Below are 16,520 nucleotides of genomic sequence, written 5' to 3'. Positions count from 1 at the left end.
CGCCGCGGAGGGTCCGGTACCCGCCCGCGGTGTGTCGGGGCCCGGGTCCGGGGTCTAGGGTCGGGGTCCTGGATCCGGGTCCCGAGGCAGGGGCCGGGGTAGGGGCGGAGGCGGGTCCCGGCCCGGGTCCGGGTCTGGCGGCCAAGGGCGGGTCTGGGATCCAGGGTCGGGGGTTCGGGGTCCGGGGCCGGAGGCGGGGCCGGGGCAGGGGCCGAGACTGGCTCCAGGGTCCGGGTGGGGTCGGGGGCGGGCCCGGCGGGCGCTTACCCGAGCGAGGCGGCCGTGCGGCAGAGGTGCAGGGGCGCCAGGCCGTCGGCGCCGGGCAGGTCGGGGTCGGCGCGGTGCTGCAGCAGCAGCTGGGCGCAGGCTGTGTGGCCCCCGAGGCAGGCCTCGTGCAGGGCGCCGCGGCCACCGGGGCTGGCGTCGGGGTCTGCGCCGCGGCCGAGCAGGTGTCGCACGCAGGCCGTGTGGCCGTGGGCCGCTGCGAGGCACAGGGGCGTGGTGAGCTCACGCTTGTACTCCAGGGTCCAGAGGCCTGGGGGCGAGGGAGGGACGGTGTAAGGAGGGGACAAGGGCGGTGGCAGTGTTCATTAAGGCTGAAAGAGGGTGAAACCATCTCTTGGAAGGTACCTGGCACATGGCCATACATGAGGATGTGGAGTCGGGGACGCACACAGAGACGGAGACAGAGAGGGAGAGAAGAAATGAAAAGGAGAGAAGAAATGAAAAGGAGAGATTGAACAGCTAAAACTGAGCCGGAGAGATGCATGGTGGGGTATTGAGAAGTGAGAAGGTTTTGCCAACTGTGGGGGTGACTGGGGAATGGGGCCAGTTAAAAGCTGACCAAGACGAGTGGGCCGTGGGGGAATTTAAGTGAGGAATTCACATTTTCCAGGCTGGGAATTAGGGGCAGTTTGTGGGAGGAAAGTGGGCTGTGGAATTTTCCAGAACCCAGCCCGTTCTTGGCTGAGCCCCAAACTTATCCTTTTATGGTTAAGAGGAGACAACAGACAAAACAAACTGACCCACACATCCCCAAGGTTGTTCAAGAAAAGGACTCAGAGAAAGTTTAGCTCTCTTGCAAGCGGCTGAGTTTTAGAAGCACGCTTTGATGTGGCCGTCCACATTCAGCACAGTTCTGGTTTGTTTCTTTCGCTTTTTAGGGTTGTGTGTGTGTGCGCCATGTGTATAGGGTTGCTCTTTCTTGAGGGATGAATGGAGCAGGTGCTATACATTTTACTTCTCTGAAAACTTTGGCACTTTCAAAAAGCCCGTGGAAGGTTGTTAGCGGCCAGGAGCGCTCGTGGAGATGGGGGAAGCAGTCCCTGGTGAATACACTTCAAGGGGCAGGATTTCACATGGCAGGAAGGCCTTCTGATAATGATGGAAGAATCGATACCGTGGCTGTAATGAGCTGCAGAGGAGACCCTTTTCACGGGCCACCTCCTTCCTGGGACCCATGCTGAGCGGTCTTGAAAGACCATTCATTAATGACCTACCTGCACGTGGTGCAGAGTTCCAGGCTGCTCCCAGTCCCAAAGGCCCAGCCTGGGGCTTGCTTGCTGCACACTTGGTGGGGGACCCAGGGTCGTCCCTGGTGTGCAGTGGTGGTGGCCAGAGGCCCTGGGGACGTGGGCCTGCATGAATGGGGGCTGCCCTGTCGGTGCAGACCGGGTCTGATTTGGAGGGGAGGATGGATGCTGTCCTTAATGGTAACAGTAGCCCACATTCCCGCAGGGGCCCACTCTTGCTGCTTTCATTCTGTTCATTTTCCCGAGATATGAAGTCTACTTACTGCCTTCTCCAGGCCATGCTACGTTCTCAACCCAACCCTCCCCCAGTGGCTCTGTCCATCCACCCTGGATTCCCGAGTCTCCCCATGGACTGATGGGGTGGGGCTGGGGGTGGGCATCTTGCTCAGCCACAGCGTAGGGCCGGCACCGTCTCCAGGTCCTGGGAGATGCCGATGAGCTTGTGTCAGGCCTTCAAGCGAAGGCGGCTTCTGAGGCAGCTCTCTTGGTCAGAAAGCCTGCATCACCTTCCTGTCACTCCAGCCCCTGGTCCCGGTTCTGCCACCAGGAGGACCGTGGATTAAGGCTTGTCGCCATGTGATAAACCCCTCTGAATGTCAGCTCCCCCTGTGCCAGTGCTCCCTTGGAGTGTGAGCTGGATGGATCAGCATGCCACCATGGAGGGCACCGAGGCGCTGGCCCCTGGGAACCTGCAAGGCACACTTGGACTGCTCCCTCCCCCACGGCCCCTGTCGGGGGAGCTGGAATTGGCTGCCAGGAAGTCTTTACATGGGAGAGGGCAGAGCACTTGGGGCCGAGGTTCTCAAACAGAGTTGGGTTGTTCCTGCTGCTGGCCTGGTGCAGGGAAGTCAGGCTGAGCCGACAGGCACAGAGCCCAGGCAGCCCTGAGCGCTGCCCACCCTCTCCCCAGCCCGCACCGAGGCCTTGGGCCAGTGCTGCTGTCGGGCTGCCCTGTCCTCAGGACCGGCTCACAGCCCATCCCTGTGGCACGCTCTAAGTCTGGCATATGGATGTGCCATAGGAGAGCGGCAGGACTTGGGTGGGAAGGTTGAGGAGGGAGAAAGGAACTAGGCTTTGCATCCAGACGATGTGCAAAAGGTGGGGTAACATTAATATCCTTTTGAAATGGCCACATTTGAGCATGTGTGAGTGTGTCCAAGGCTGAGAAGCATGTGAGTTTTAAAAAAGCAAACATCAATTGAGCATCCAAGCAGTTGGCCTTTTTGGTCTGGGACAGGTGTAGCCCAGACTGGAACTGACACTCGCCTTCCTGCAGCCCTGCCGCCTCACTGGTTGCTAGGAGCCGCTTAGCCCTGTAGCAGTGTTTTGGGTTTATTCCCTTCCCCTGGTGTGAGGTGTAAACAGAACTGTGTCGGTTCTTTGGAAGTTGGCCTTCCGCATTCTTTGCCTGCCAGAGCTCATGAGTCAGGGACGTGGGCCACTGGCTCTTGGCCCACTGACCTCAGATTCTCAAATCCTCACGGTCTGGCGGAGCCGCTGCAGATTCCGACTCATGAACCCTGTTGGTAAATGTGTTGCATCTGAGCCCGTGGCGGTGGGTGCCCATGCGGAGTGCCAGCCAAGAAAGCCCTGGATGCAGCCTGGTGGTCTGCAAGTGTCTGCACATCCTGGGTGGGGCTCGGGGGGGTCTCTCCAATGGGGGTTCTGCCCGCAGGCCCAGCACATAGTGACCATTGTCAGGCAGCAAATGTCCACTCAGACATATACGGCACAAGGACCTCTGCTTCCGTTCCCTGTCCTTCCTGTTCTCAGGCTTGCCTAGACTCCGGGGGGCGGGGGGGGGGATCTGCTGAGAGCCCCGTGGTCCTCCCTCTGTGAAGGCTGCAGCGCCCCAGTCACCCGCTGTGGCTGTGGCAGTCACGGATTCACAGAAGGACCTCGCACAGAGACTTTCCTTCTTAGCTCCCGCCGCCCTGGCTGCCAAGTGCAGCACAGGCAGAGCAGCACCCAAACCCGCGCCGCTCTCTAAAGACAGGAGCCGCGTCCAGCACCAGCGGATGGGCACGCCCACTAACCAGGTTGCCTTTCCAGTTTGCTCTCTCGCAGTCCATCACCTAAAACCTACGTATTAAAACTACTGTAGACCAAAGCTCATTTATAGATGTCCTTTCCTCGCCTATGTTAGACACAGTGCCTATGTAGCGAGTCTACACGCGGAACCCCACATGTCAAGTGTTAGTAACCCTGTGAGAACAAGTAACTGAGCTTTAAAGGAGCAAGGGTACCTGACAGTCCAAACGTGGCCGGGGACTTCACCTGCCATTCCATCTCGCCCCCGTTGATCTCAAACACCACATTGGCATCCTGGAAGAACTGGTCCATGAGGGGCTTAAGCTGGTCCAAGTCTCCTGTGACCAAGGCAGCGTGGTACTCGAGCACTGGGGACCCTGCTCTAACCTGAGCCTCCTTTTCCATCTTCTGATAGATTTGAAGTTTTCCTCTCACCGGCTCTGGCCGTCTCTTCATTCTAATGCAGTTGATTTCAGAAAAGTTCTTCAGGAGTGAGAAGGATGGTCTTAGGGAGTGAGAGCTATTTCTATTGTCATTACTCAATTGTCATCCAGGGTATTTATAACTCCTGTGGACTCCGATGTGATAATGGTTACTTGATATGGCCAAGATCATGTGACCACTGGGTCACATCACCGTGCTCAGTCCCTTGTGATTATATAGATGCTAACTCCAGAGGCGGACACATCTGTCTGTCTCCCAAACAGCTCTGTGCGCACCCGGGGCCGACACCCGGCACACACGTGGCATTGGGATGGGCTCTTCTCTTTTATCCTGCTGTTTGTCTGGGCAGGTGATTCCTCCGCCTCAAATAGCATTGCATTTACCTGTTTGTGTAGGTTAAGTGACTAACGTCTAAATATGATGTTAGTTACCACAATATCTAGTGTGTAAGTAATATCCTTTCAGGTTTTAAAAAAAATGTGCTATGTTTAGAGTTAGGGAAGGAAAGTCTTAAACTCAGAGGAAAGAAACAAACATTTGAGAGGCACCAGATGTGCACCAGTTGTTTTTTAATGTGTTATTATATTTTTTCCTGGTAGCAGCCACGTGAAGGCAGCAGCATGGCCGAGGCCTCCCGGCTGGTTAGCGGCTGAGCTGTGATTGGAACCCAAGTGTGTCTGTCTCCAGAACCCGCCCTCTGTCCACCACGCCACGCTGCCGTGATTCCAGCTGCATCAGGTAGGACCTGCTCAGAACTGGGCCAGCACTGTCGGGAGCCACTTTCCAGAGAGGTTCTTTGCTGCCAGAATTCAGGGTCTCTCCCAGGGAAGGTGGTGCCAGGCTAGTGGGACCAGCTCTCAGGATAGAGCTGAAAGGGTGTCTGTCTGCTGTCACTAGTTGGCGCCCCCCACTCCCAGTTCTCGCAGGACTTGGGAGCTATGGATGGTTTCTACATTTGTAAATGGTTGGGAAAAAACAAAAGAAGAAGAATATTTTGTGACATGTGAAAGTGACATGAATTCAAATTTCAGTGTCCATCAATAGTTTATTGGAACTGTACCACGCTCACTCATTTACGTATTGTCTGCTGCTGCTTTTGAACGTGTAGTGGCAGAGTTGAGTCCTCCCAACAGTGACCACATGGCCTGGAAATGTTCATTATCCAGCCCTTTACGGACAAAGGTGACCTTGGTCTCGAAGTCCAGAGGCTTAGACGTGGCAAATTCTTATTAATAAGTGATTATTACCCCAAATAAGTTAGATTTCTCTTTCTTGCTGTGAAGAGTGTTGTTATTTTCTGTCCCCTCCACATTCCCTGTGGCTGTGCCCAGGGGTGACTGGGGTGTGTTCTGAGGGCTGCGGTAGCCCTGGGGATGTGTGAGGGGGTCCCAGCTGGCCGCTGCTCAGGAGCAAGTTCTGCGTGAGTGTCCCTGGAGGGAGCCTCCCTAGGACAGACCGCGGTTCCCAAAGACATCACCTGGGGCTGCGATGGCCTGTGAGTTTCTGCCGGTGGCTGAGAACCGAACCCCAAATATGCATCCTTGCTGAAGATGAGAAATGTCACAAGTTTTGAAAAATGAATGGCAACAGTTCTTTGTTAGTAACTTACTAGTTATTTACTACAATTTAGTTTAGGGCTTTATCATGTAAAAATTAATAAGCTAATTTTTTTCTTGTGACATAAATAATATATAATTCTCCGCTCCCCCCTTTTGGTTTTTAACAATTCTGATTTTCCCCCTGCCAGGACGTTGGAACGGGCCAGCGAGGGTGGGCTATGGGGTCCTTTGTTCTGTGCACACAAGTTATAGTAAGAATTATGTGACCAGGGGCTGGAGGGAGGCAGAGGGTCTGAGGGCTTTGCCTGGAAGGGCGGAGGGAAGGGCAGTGGAGCACACATCCAGCAGGTTAAACACAGGCCCTGGCCCCAGGAGGTGAACTAACCGTGGCCACCATCCAGGTGCCACCAATGTTAGACCGGGGGACTCACGTCCGTGTGCGGTGTTGCAGTCAACAGACAGTAGGAAAGCATCAGGAAAAAAGATGTGAAGTCATGGAATAGACTCTGTTGAGGCAGTACATCCTTGGTCACAGCTGAACTTGTTTAGCCTCTTCTTACCCCGCATCCTCCTCTCTTGGTCTCCTCTGCACACAAAGGCTGCCTGTGACACTCCACCCCCTCTCCTTAACTACCCCCCCCCAGAGCTGTTGGTGTCCAGCCTGAGCAGGCTCTTTGTGTCATGTCTTTATTTCCAAGGGTGACTTGGCCTCTGGGATGCTCCCTTCACCAAGATTTTCTACAACTAAGGGGAACCCGGCAAAGCACCTTCTGTCTTCCTTAGAAGGGGCCGTGGAGACCGCATGCATTTGTAGTTCACTGGGGCTGTGTTCTGACCCGAGCTGCAGACCTGAGTTACAGGCAGAGGTGTGTGTGCACAGACTGACCCAAGGCCTGGGGTTCCCCCCAAGTGATAAAAACCACGTCTTCACTAGAGAGGAGGGCTGCATGGGTACTGGGCGGGGACCGAGGTGTCTGGCTGTCCAGGGCCTTCACGCAGGCAGATAAGGGGCGTGGGCTGTGCCCTGAAAGCATTGTGCCCTCACTGCCGTCTCCTGAGCAGGCTACACCTTAGTGTGGGGATCTGCAGTCCCCGCACATGCTGTCCCCTCTGTCCTCATTTCCCCTGCTCACCTGGCCAGCTCCTCCCCCGGCACTCAGCTCAGCCTCCCTTAGCCTCCGAGGCCAGTCCCGACGGTGGCCCTCGGCACGCTGCTCTTGCTGCCGGTTCCTCTCTGTGCCCCACCTGACCATGAGCTTCTGGGTTGCAGGACCCAATGGATCAGTCTCTTTGAAATTTGCTTAACCACATTGAAATTCCTCAGCAGTTCTTTCTCTTATTCTTGGCCCTCTGCTACCTTTTCCTTCAGGGAAGAACACTGTAGTACCCCGGGCCCTTGGCTGGCCTGGGGCAGGTCTCAGCTGCTCGAGGTGGGGCAGCTTTTCTACCTGAGATCTGTGGGCTTCGCTGCACAGCCCACCTTGCCCCACGTGCAGAGATACCACTCCAGGTTTCCTAAGAAGACCTTGGCTATTGTATGTCCCATGAGGACTCTATTATATTTTGAGACAGGGTCTTGTTCTGTCTCCCAGGCTGGAGTGGAGTGGCATAATCATAGTTCACTGGAACCTCAAACTCCTGGGGGTGAGGATTCTTTAAAATCTCATTTCAGGCAGGGTGTGGTGGCTCATGCCTGTAATGCTAGCTGTTGGGGAGGCTAAGGTGGGAGAATTGCTTGAGGCCAGGAGTTCAAGACCAGCCTGGTAGACCCTGTCTCTAAAAAAAATTATCCAGGAGCTGTGGTGTGTGCCAGTAGTCCCAGCTACTGGAGGGGCTGAGACAGGAGGATCGCTTGAGCCCAGGAGTTGAGCTTGTGGTGAGCTCTGATGATGCCATTGTACTCTAGCCCAGGAAACAGAGCCAGACCCTATCTAAAAAAAAAAAAAAAAAAGAAACCCAAACCAAAAAAACCCCAGCAAAACCAACAACAACAAAAACCTCCTCATTTCATGTGTTTTGAAGTTTATCTCCCCCATCCATATCATCAGTAGCAAAAGCTGCATCCACATCATCAATGAAAACAGCAGAGTTTTTTAAGGCCCCACTATGTGCCTAGGACCCCAGGGCGCTGTGGCAAAGGCAGCAGTTAAGAGGGGTAGACCATGTTTGCAAGGAACTCGCAGCCTCCACCGGAGGTAAAACGCACTTGCATACATCAGCGCAATGGAGACCGTTTCCCTCCTCAGACGTGCACCAGAGTGGAATTATGAGCTTCTGTCTCATCTACTCCTGCCCCCGTCGTTATCATATTCTGTCGTTGCTCTACTCATTTCAACAGCAGTATTAAGCTCTTGGACAGTTCATTTCTCTAAGCATAGCTATTTTTCCATCTTATTTTTCTCAGACTGATTGTAATTAGATAAATTTCTGAAGGACTCACTCATGCACAGCTATAATATGATCCCACTTGAGCTTGTATTTCACTTGAAACTGGAGAATTTATCTGTACCTGATATATTTGTCATGGGTTATTTTTACAAGGGGTGGGACACTGGAGGTAAGTCCAGGGATGAAAGCCACTCCACACTGCGCGCCGTACGCTAAATTTAGCTTTCCAAGTGTTATTTGTCAACAGCTCCCTAAATATCCCAGCTCGATTTCGGTAGGTAGGGAGTAGTAGTCAAGAAACAGACTTGGCTTTCTGGGAGAGCTTTAAAAATAGCTCATGGTAGATGGCGTTAGTTCATAAACAGGACTTGTAGGTTGCTTCATGAGCATGGTGGAGAGCTGTCTTTTCTTTCTTTTTTTTTTTAGAACAAGAAAAGCCACATTGTTGACTGTGGCATTAAAACAACCTGAAAACCAACCCATTCATTCATTTATTCATTCAATAAACATCTATGTAATCTTTATTATGTCTTAGGGTGTGGTGTAAGGTTTTGGGGATTCAGAGACAAAAAACAGCAACACCCCTGCCTGCAGGGATCACGCAGGAAGAAGCAATGAGCAGAGGACCCCAACAGTCTTTAGTCTTCTTTCCCACCAGCTGAACCACGTCCTGTGGTTATAACTCTGTTTTCTTACCCAGTGCTCTTGACTGGGCTCCTTCCTGCCTGCTACATGCAGCTATTCTAGACCCCTCCATAACTTGCTTGAGTCAAGACATTTTTATCTCATTTTTGTCAGCCTCACCCTTCTCAGCTCAGTCAAGGCCAATGCACAGACTCAACATGCAGCTCACGTTTTATCTTCTCTGCCAACTTTCATACATAGAAACGTCCCACTTCTTTCAAGAGTGAATTTGTGTATGAGGTTGCTGAACAATCGTTCAAAATCTTTGAGGAACTGTGATAAAACAGAAGAAGGATGAGAAGACTAGAGTTTTAGTTTTCAGTTGGGAAAAGAATCTGGATTCCTCAGACTCATGTACTTGATGTAAGTCCTGGGCAAGATGCCTAAATGGATGTTGAAAACAATGGTTTGGGAATATTTAGAAAAAGATCTGTGAGTCACAGGAACAAGTCACAGTGCACTAGGAGAATTTTCTTCTGTGACAAGGTTATTCATTAAAATGCAGAGATGTAGGCAACAAGTATGCATATGGCAACCCGTAGTGGAAGGTTTCACGAAAACCTTTTGGGGAAGGTGGAAACAACATGGGTCTTTCAGTATGAAAATCTGGCTCTATAACTCAAACTGGAGAAATAATACCTGTGATGCTTCTAAAGCAATAGTTCAGGGCTGGGTGCAGTTGCTCACGCCTATAATCCTAGCACTTTGGGAGGTCGAGGCAGGAGGATCACTTGAGGCCAGGAGTTCAAGACCAGCCTGAGCAAGAGAGAGACCCCACCTCTACAAAAAATAGAAAAATTAGCCAGCTGTGGTGGCATGTGCCTGTAGATCTAGCTACGTGGGAGGCTGAGGCAGGAGGATCACTTGAGCCCAGGAGTTTGAGGTTTGGGGCTGCAGTGAGCTATGATGATACCACTGCACTCTAGCCTGGGTGACAGAGCAAGACCCTGTCTCAAAAAAAAAAAAAAGAAACAAAATCAGTAGTTCAAACCTTGGCTGCAAAAATGAATCACCTGAGGAGCTTTAAAAACTATGCTGCCTGGATCCCACCCTGAGAGTTTCTGGTGTAATGGGGTTTGGGGTGTGGCACAGGCATCAGGATTGTAAGAGACTTCCCAGGTACTTCTAACAAGCAGCCAAAGTTGAGAACCTCTGCTCTAAAAGGAAGCCATGGAATCTGCCTCCAGCCTCATGTTGTACAATACACTTATTGGCGGCCTGAGTGAACACATGTATGGAAGGGTGGCCATCAAATGCATGGCACGGAGCACAGCGCAATCAGGATTCCAAAAGGTCTCAACAGGCCAGAACAGGGGGCTGCTTTAGTCAACACCTTGAGCCAACATTAAAACCCCAGGCACATGGGATCCTGCTGTCCTTGTGAATCATGTGGCTTAAACTGCCACTCACTGCTGTGGGTTCCCGTTTTGGGCACTAGAGGTTTCTTTTCCTTGTTTTTAAGTTCAGAGGCTGTTGGCTCTATGGATTCTTTGATATTTATACCCAAATTTAGGTGGCATAAATGCAGCCAATAATCTGAAGTTATTTTAAAACATTCAGAGCATGTCTGTACGGTAAGAGTGTGTCAGTTTCCCTTCCTCACGAGAGCCCTTGGCTTTGTGGAACCCAGAGTCCTCCCAGAATTCCCTGGAGCACCCGAGCTTTGCCTCTTGGGGTTCCCTTTGACCCCTGTCTTTGCTCAGACCGCGTGTGTTCTGCCTGCCCCCATGTTGGCGCACACAATTAGCTTGTTTGATTTTTCTTGGTTGATTTGTTTGTTTTCAAGCTAGCTCACTAACAACATCACTTAGCGAGTTTGGTAATTATACTGAAGATGTGAAGGGGTCTATCATAGTTTGCACGGCTTCATTCCACCTTCTTCCTCCCTCTCTGCTTCCTTTCTCTCTGGTGCAACCATTAAAATCCTCCCCCTTTCCCTTTCGGTGTGGTTCCGTGCACTTGCAGGCCCTGCCAGGTTTTAGCTTCCGCTCCAGGGAGCTGGCCGAGGAAAAGCTTCTGAACTAATACAATGCCGTTTTTGAAAGAGAGGGATTGTGACAAATATAATTTTCTCCAAATCAGTATATCCAATATTTTTAGTTTTTCAACTGAACTAAAAAATGGCACCCATGTGGTGGAGGAACCTCATTTGTAAGGGTGCACCATGAATACTAGACAAACGTTACTAGCTGTGGCCTCTTATTGCAGAGCATGGAGTGAATTTAGGAAAAGGAAGATAAAAATCCAAGCAGGAGAGGATTCTCAGCTTTTGTCTGAATGACTGAGTGAATAGACTAAATTTCTCCAATACTAGCCAGGTAGTCAGTTGGATTTAAATATAATTTTGCAAAGAATATTTTTGAGACTTTAATAAGCATAGTGTTTTGTCTGCGGGAGACAGAAAAACTGGTCCTTAATAACTGAATCCTGTAGTGTAGGTAGCTAATGAGAGGGAGTTTTTGCCTCCAGATCAAATGAGATGAAAAAGGTAAAAGCCACCTTAAAATTATAGTGGGATATACAAATGGTAGTGTTTGAATGGTAATTATTATTTTTGCATAGTATTGGGATCGTTTCTTCCTGCCGCTGAGTTTACAAATGATTAAATTCTCCTAGAAGCCTCTGAGGACTAACTCTGCTGTTGCTGGAATAATCCAGTGGCGACTGACCCGTGGGGCTGGTGGGTTCCACTGCAGGGCCAGCCCTCTCCCCACAGCCACACCCTCCCATGAGTTCAGGGAGCGTTTCCAAGGCTGCAAGATGCCCCTGCCCTTTTCTCATGTTCTTGGGGAAGCGCAAACATTTGATTCTTTCCTGGGTCATTGGCAAATGTCTGGCTTCCTTCTGGGGTCAAGTGTCCAAGTTAAAGGACAGACTCAGGCATGAAGTCATTGCCCTTGTGAGCACTGTGAGGTTCTGTGCACACTTTCTCAAATATGCCAATGTATGTTGTTGACCTGGTCAATTCCCTGCTTCCAGGTGAACTCGCTCTGCACAGGTGAACTCTAGGATAACAGTGTTACTACCAGCTGGCACAACAGCCCCAGCTTTCATGGTGGGTTTACTTCAACACCCTTTTTTGGTCCTCATTCTCCTCATTTCATTTCTAAAGGCTGCCCTCCCTTCATCCCCATTCCCTGCAGGATTTTTTTTTAACTTTAATTTTTTTTTTTTTAAATAAGAAGCTGGGCAGGTGTTTAAGGTTTTGTTTTTAAGAGTTCCAGGACACATCCACCCATCCACCAGTTAGTCACACAGACATTAATATCAAAAATGTTAAAGTATCTTAACCTCCTCTCTGAATAACAATGTTAGCACAGCACACCTCATTTAACAAAACATTAAAACATTTTACTTCCTCAGATCAAGTGTATCTATTAATAATGACTTAAATTGTCTGTACTGATTTCACATTATTAAGAAATCTCATTCCCATCATGTGGAAGAACACAGTTAGGGGGGAAACCACCTCACTAACTTATTTTCCCGACATCGCTACTGAGCCCAGTGCAGATAATGCAAAACAACAAAGTTACTTCTCATTATTAATGTGATCTTATCCAAAGGTCAAGTGCTGCTTCATTGACAGCCCAGGAGGGCTTTTGTGGAAGCTCAGAAAGAAAGGTGCCCTTGAATGTTCACTATCTACTGCAGTTGAGTGTGAAACACAACAGCCAACCCGTGCGCCGGCACAGCCGCGAGTAAACAGCCCTGGAAGGACATTTATAGACTCTGGGGACATTGCTGGAAAGCATATCACTGAAGCTTTCCCTGATAAAGGTGACGAAGTTTCTTTACAACTGTCATGGGGATTTAATTACATGATAAAATTGCAGCTCCTGCCTCTTGAGACAAATTGCATGTTCAGATTGATTGTTTTTTATGAATCTCACACAGGGAGCAAAATACTTCTCTCTCCGAGTTGGTTTGGTCTGATTGTCATGCCCTGTCATCCTTTATATTTCCTCCAGAAACAAGAAGTTTACTACCGATCCTGCAGCTGAGGAGGGCCGTCTCCTGGTGGACAATTTCGGTCCCTCTGAGACTCTGCAGAGAGCAAAGTGAGGCCAGAGTTGTCCGATGGAGTTAAAGTTTGTTGTATTTATTTTTTCATATTGGCAAAGAATCAGAACTTTGAACTTCCAACAGAAAAATACACAAAATTATAAGAAATATGAATGACTATTAAATGTAAACATAATGTCCAATTTTACTAACTTAAAATGCGAGTTAAAATAACAAGAGATCTTTCTTGCTTATCAAATTGTGAAAGATTTTTTAAAAATCAAGTTTAGGAAGAGTTCAGTGATGCTGATGCTCTCACAGTTTGCAAGTGGGAGGGTAGACTTCTATTCAACTTGGAAATACTCTAGATTGAGTTTGCACGTACAGAGCATCTTTCAGGTATTAGAAAGCGTAAAGGGATAAGGGCAAATCCTTGCCTTTTACGAGTGTTACATTTAGCGGGAGAGGTAGACATGGCAACCGTTAACTAGCAGGTGGAATTAAATCACTGCTCTAGGGAGGTACAGTTGTTATGATGGGGAGGCATCAAATAAGGGACCAGAGTGACAGGCAGTAGGGATTGGACAGGCTTCCTCCAAAGGTGGCATCTGAGCAAAGCAGAGAGAGAAGGTGGGACAAGAAAGGCGCATTTCTTCCCCAGGGTGTCTGAGTCCTCCTCTCAACCTGTCACTGGGGAGAACTGTATCCTATTCTGGGCTGAGCAAGAGGCCGGTGGCACTAGGCACAGTGCTAAGAACCTCAGCAGGCCTGAGGTTCAGAGCTGAGGGGAGGGCAGGGCGGACTCTGAGATGTGCCACCCAGACCCCACCTTTAGAGAGGACTTGTCACCCGGCGGTCAGCTCCTTCAGGTTTGCCTGGCTGCAGAGAGCTGCCTCATTCAAGAACACCCTGCCCCATGCAGCCGGAGTCAATGATGGGTCCAGGTGCGGGTTGAGAGGTCCTGCCATTTTGACCCAATGCAGGAAAACCGTGACAGGTCATATCAGCTCCAAAGCTGCCTTAGGGCTGGCCAAGACATGGTCACGCCTGTGTCACGGATCCGCTTGTATCTCTGCCCATTGGGCTTTCTAGGTATTGATCCTAGGACGTGACCCTGCAAGGCAAACTCTGCTCAACATCCATCTGTGCACCCCTGGCTCTCAAGCCACCTGGAGAGGAGGGAGCCGCCACGCTGGCTGTGCAAAAGTCGGAGGGGGATAGGGATTGAGGCTGTTGTGGTTTAGACCAGAGTTTCTCAACAAACTGAGGAGAGGCACCAGGGATTTTCTTTTTCTTTTTCTTTTTTTTTTTTGGTCCTAAATTTGTTGCAGACTGATTCTCTTTCAAAATACAATGAAAATTAATTACTGGAAAAAATAAAATCGAAAAAAGACATATAATTAAAAGTCCTGGAATCACACATGTGGATGTTATGTTAATGTGTCAGATTGCTATAAATATGTCTAAATGCTTCCTGTTAATTTAGGTGACAAACACTTCCCAGAGCAGCACCTGCCTCCCACCACACACAGGTAGCGCTGTGGCTGCTCTGAGTCGCTGGAGTGCGGGCAGTGCGGGGAGGCTGCAGACAATGGCAGGGCCATGTAGCTCAGGGCACAGCTCTGGGCCCTTGAACGCCTGCTATAAAATTTAAACTGTGTATTGTTGGAGAGGAGTGGCCATGCTTTTCCTGTAAGCTGCCAGATAGTAAACATTTTAGGTTTTGCAGGTCAAATGGTCTCTAAGGCAACTACTCAACTCTGCCACTGTTGCTAAACGAAGGAGCGTGGCTGTGTTCCAGTAAAACTTTATTCATAAAAATAGGCAGCCAGGTCTCAGCCCACAGTTTGCCAAAGTTTGCCGTGAACCACTGCGGGTTTTTGAGATGGACACGACTCATTTCCAAATATCAAGCTTGGTGCATCCTCCTCTCTGCGCACTTCTCAGCCTTCACCCCGGTGAAACCTGCCCTTCCTTCTCCAGGTGAACTTCACTCAGCAGCAACTGAGCAGCCAGCGTCCAGGCACACGTTTGACTCCGTTCCTGCAAGTCTGCCCGGCGTCGGGCTTGCTGAACCTCTTGAATCTGTAAATTTATGTCTTTCACCTTCACGTGTGGGGAATGTTTGCTAGTTGTTTCTTTAATCATTTTTTCTGCCCTGTTACCTTTCTCTTCTCTCCAGGTGAGCATGATACACCTTTTATCTTGTCCCACGGTCCCTATTCATTTTATTTCCCGCCATTCTGCTTTCTGTTCTTTGCATCGGATCCTTCCTACTGATCTGCTTTCAAATGTGCTGGCCTTCTGTCGTCTTTGACCTGCTGTAAGCCCACTGATGACCGGAACAAGACCAGCCGCATCTGCAAGGGAGGTGGCGAAGTGTTTTTTCCAGGTGGGCACGTCATATTGCTACAGAAATTCTACTAGAGGAGGGGACTGTGCCAGCGAGACAGCTGGCAGCGTCCCCTGGCACCGATCTCTTCTCCTTTTTCTTCCCTAGCTACGTAAACAAGTGTTATCATCTTTCCCAAATTAGACCTTCTCATTCCTGAGTGGCCCCTCACTGCCTTTCCAAGTAAGCGTAAACACCTCTGTCGAGAGTTATGGCCTCACATGATGCCGTCCCAACTTCTTTGCCTGGGTTTTCCTCTCTCCTCTGATTCACACACCCCGAGTTCTGGCTGGGTCCCACCTCCCCATGCCATGGGCCGTGGCCCCTGAGCTCTGTGTTTGCTGCTCGGCCCCTTCACCTGGGTCCTCTCCTTTCCATTACGGACTCTCGGGAGCAGGTTTGTCTCTCCGGGCCAGCCCCGGAGTTTTCTACGGTGTCCTCCTTATGCTATTGGGTCCGTAAATCCTTATTATATGCCTACTAGGCACCAAGATGTGGTGAGTGAGACAAGCCCAGTCCCTGCTCAGTACCCAGGTGTGGAAGTCGGTATTAGGAGACAGTGGGAAGCCGGGCTGGGAGGGTAGAAGCAGGCTACAGACAGGGCGCCTGCCATTTCCAGTTAGCGCCTTCGGAATGTTTATTTCCCACGTAGAACACTCGGCTGCAGAACCACCGTCATCTTGGAAAGGTGGAGCAGCCTCTTCACTGTTATTCTCATTTCTTTTTGTTCTTTCAAAACTCTCCAGTGTGCTTGGGAGTGATGCTAATAGAAGTATGTCATCAGCATACATTATTTCTTTATTAGCCTGTTTCTCAATTTTGATTCTGAAAATATCCTGATTTAGTCTAATTGCAATTTCACTGTGTTCCACCGGCAGTGATGGTTCGTACGGGGGGAGCTGAGACGCGACCCTGTAGGATTTGTCTTCCTGCCCATATGCCTTTGAAGCTGGACCATTAGCTCCAAGGCATGCATCTCATCTCCTCACAGTGTGATCCAGCCTGCTTCTGGGAAAAAGGAGAGCCTAGCGTGTGCGTCTTGTAGAAAGCAAAGAAATACTTTAATTTTAGGTGGTAGGAGATATTTTTCTGTATCTAAAGCAAGGGCTGCTACTGCAGCCATTTTATTCCTAAATAATTTAACTATATTCAAAGATAATCTGATGTTATTGTAGGAAAGTGTATTTCTAATAAATTCCACTTGATCTGGGTGAATCAATTCAGGCAGCGCATAATTGAGTCTGTTAGCAAGGACTTTAGCAAGAATTTTGCAATCAGCGTTAATTAAGAAGATGGGACAATAATTTGTGCATAATTCCGGATCTTTTCCTGGCTTGTGAATCAAAGTAATAAGAGCAATGCTCAGGCTGGTGGTGGGATAGTGTCATTAGGTGCTGATTTATAAGTACTTAGAAAGGTTTAATTTCATTTTGCTTCGAGCAGGGTCTCCCTGCCCCCACTTGCTCTGGCAGGGCGAGCAGCCGA

At 49.8% G+C, this 16,520-nt stretch overlaps 1 protein-coding gene and 1 long non-coding RNA gene across 2 annotated transcripts in view; one reads left to right on the top strand and one right to left on the bottom strand.

Moving 5' to 3' along the window:
- The window catches only part of ASB18 (ankyrin repeat and SOCS box containing 18), a 60,858-nt gene that overhangs the window by 37,950 nt on the left and 6,388 nt on the right, over window positions 1-16,520 (bottom strand). Inside the window, exons 2-3 of the mRNA XM_045559278.1 lie at window positions 3,779-3,901; window positions 268-535 (exon numbers count right to left, since the gene is read on the bottom strand). Coding sequence (XP_045415234.1) covers window positions 268-535; window positions 3,779-3,901 — 391 coding nt within the window. The remainder of the gene's footprint in view (window positions 1-267; window positions 536-3,778; window positions 3,902-16,520) is intronic.
- Window positions 4,287-12,804, top strand: LOC123643650. The gene is made up of 4 exons (XR_006736863.1): window positions 4,287-4,356; window positions 4,607-4,745; window positions 12,205-12,418; window positions 12,610-12,804. It is a non-coding gene; the product is annotated as an uncharacterized LOC123643650 (long non-coding RNA).

This window comes from Lemur catta, chromosome 8 (genome assembly GCF_020740605.2).
Source record: "Lemur catta isolate mLemCat1 chromosome 8, mLemCat1.pri, whole genome shotgun sequence".
In the NCBI taxonomy this organism is placed as follows: Eukaryota; Metazoa; Chordata; class Mammalia; order Primates; family Lemuridae; genus Lemur; species Lemur catta.
The sequence above is the reverse complement of the archived record's forward strand: the minus strand, read 5'-3'. Positions and strand labels throughout refer to the sequence as shown.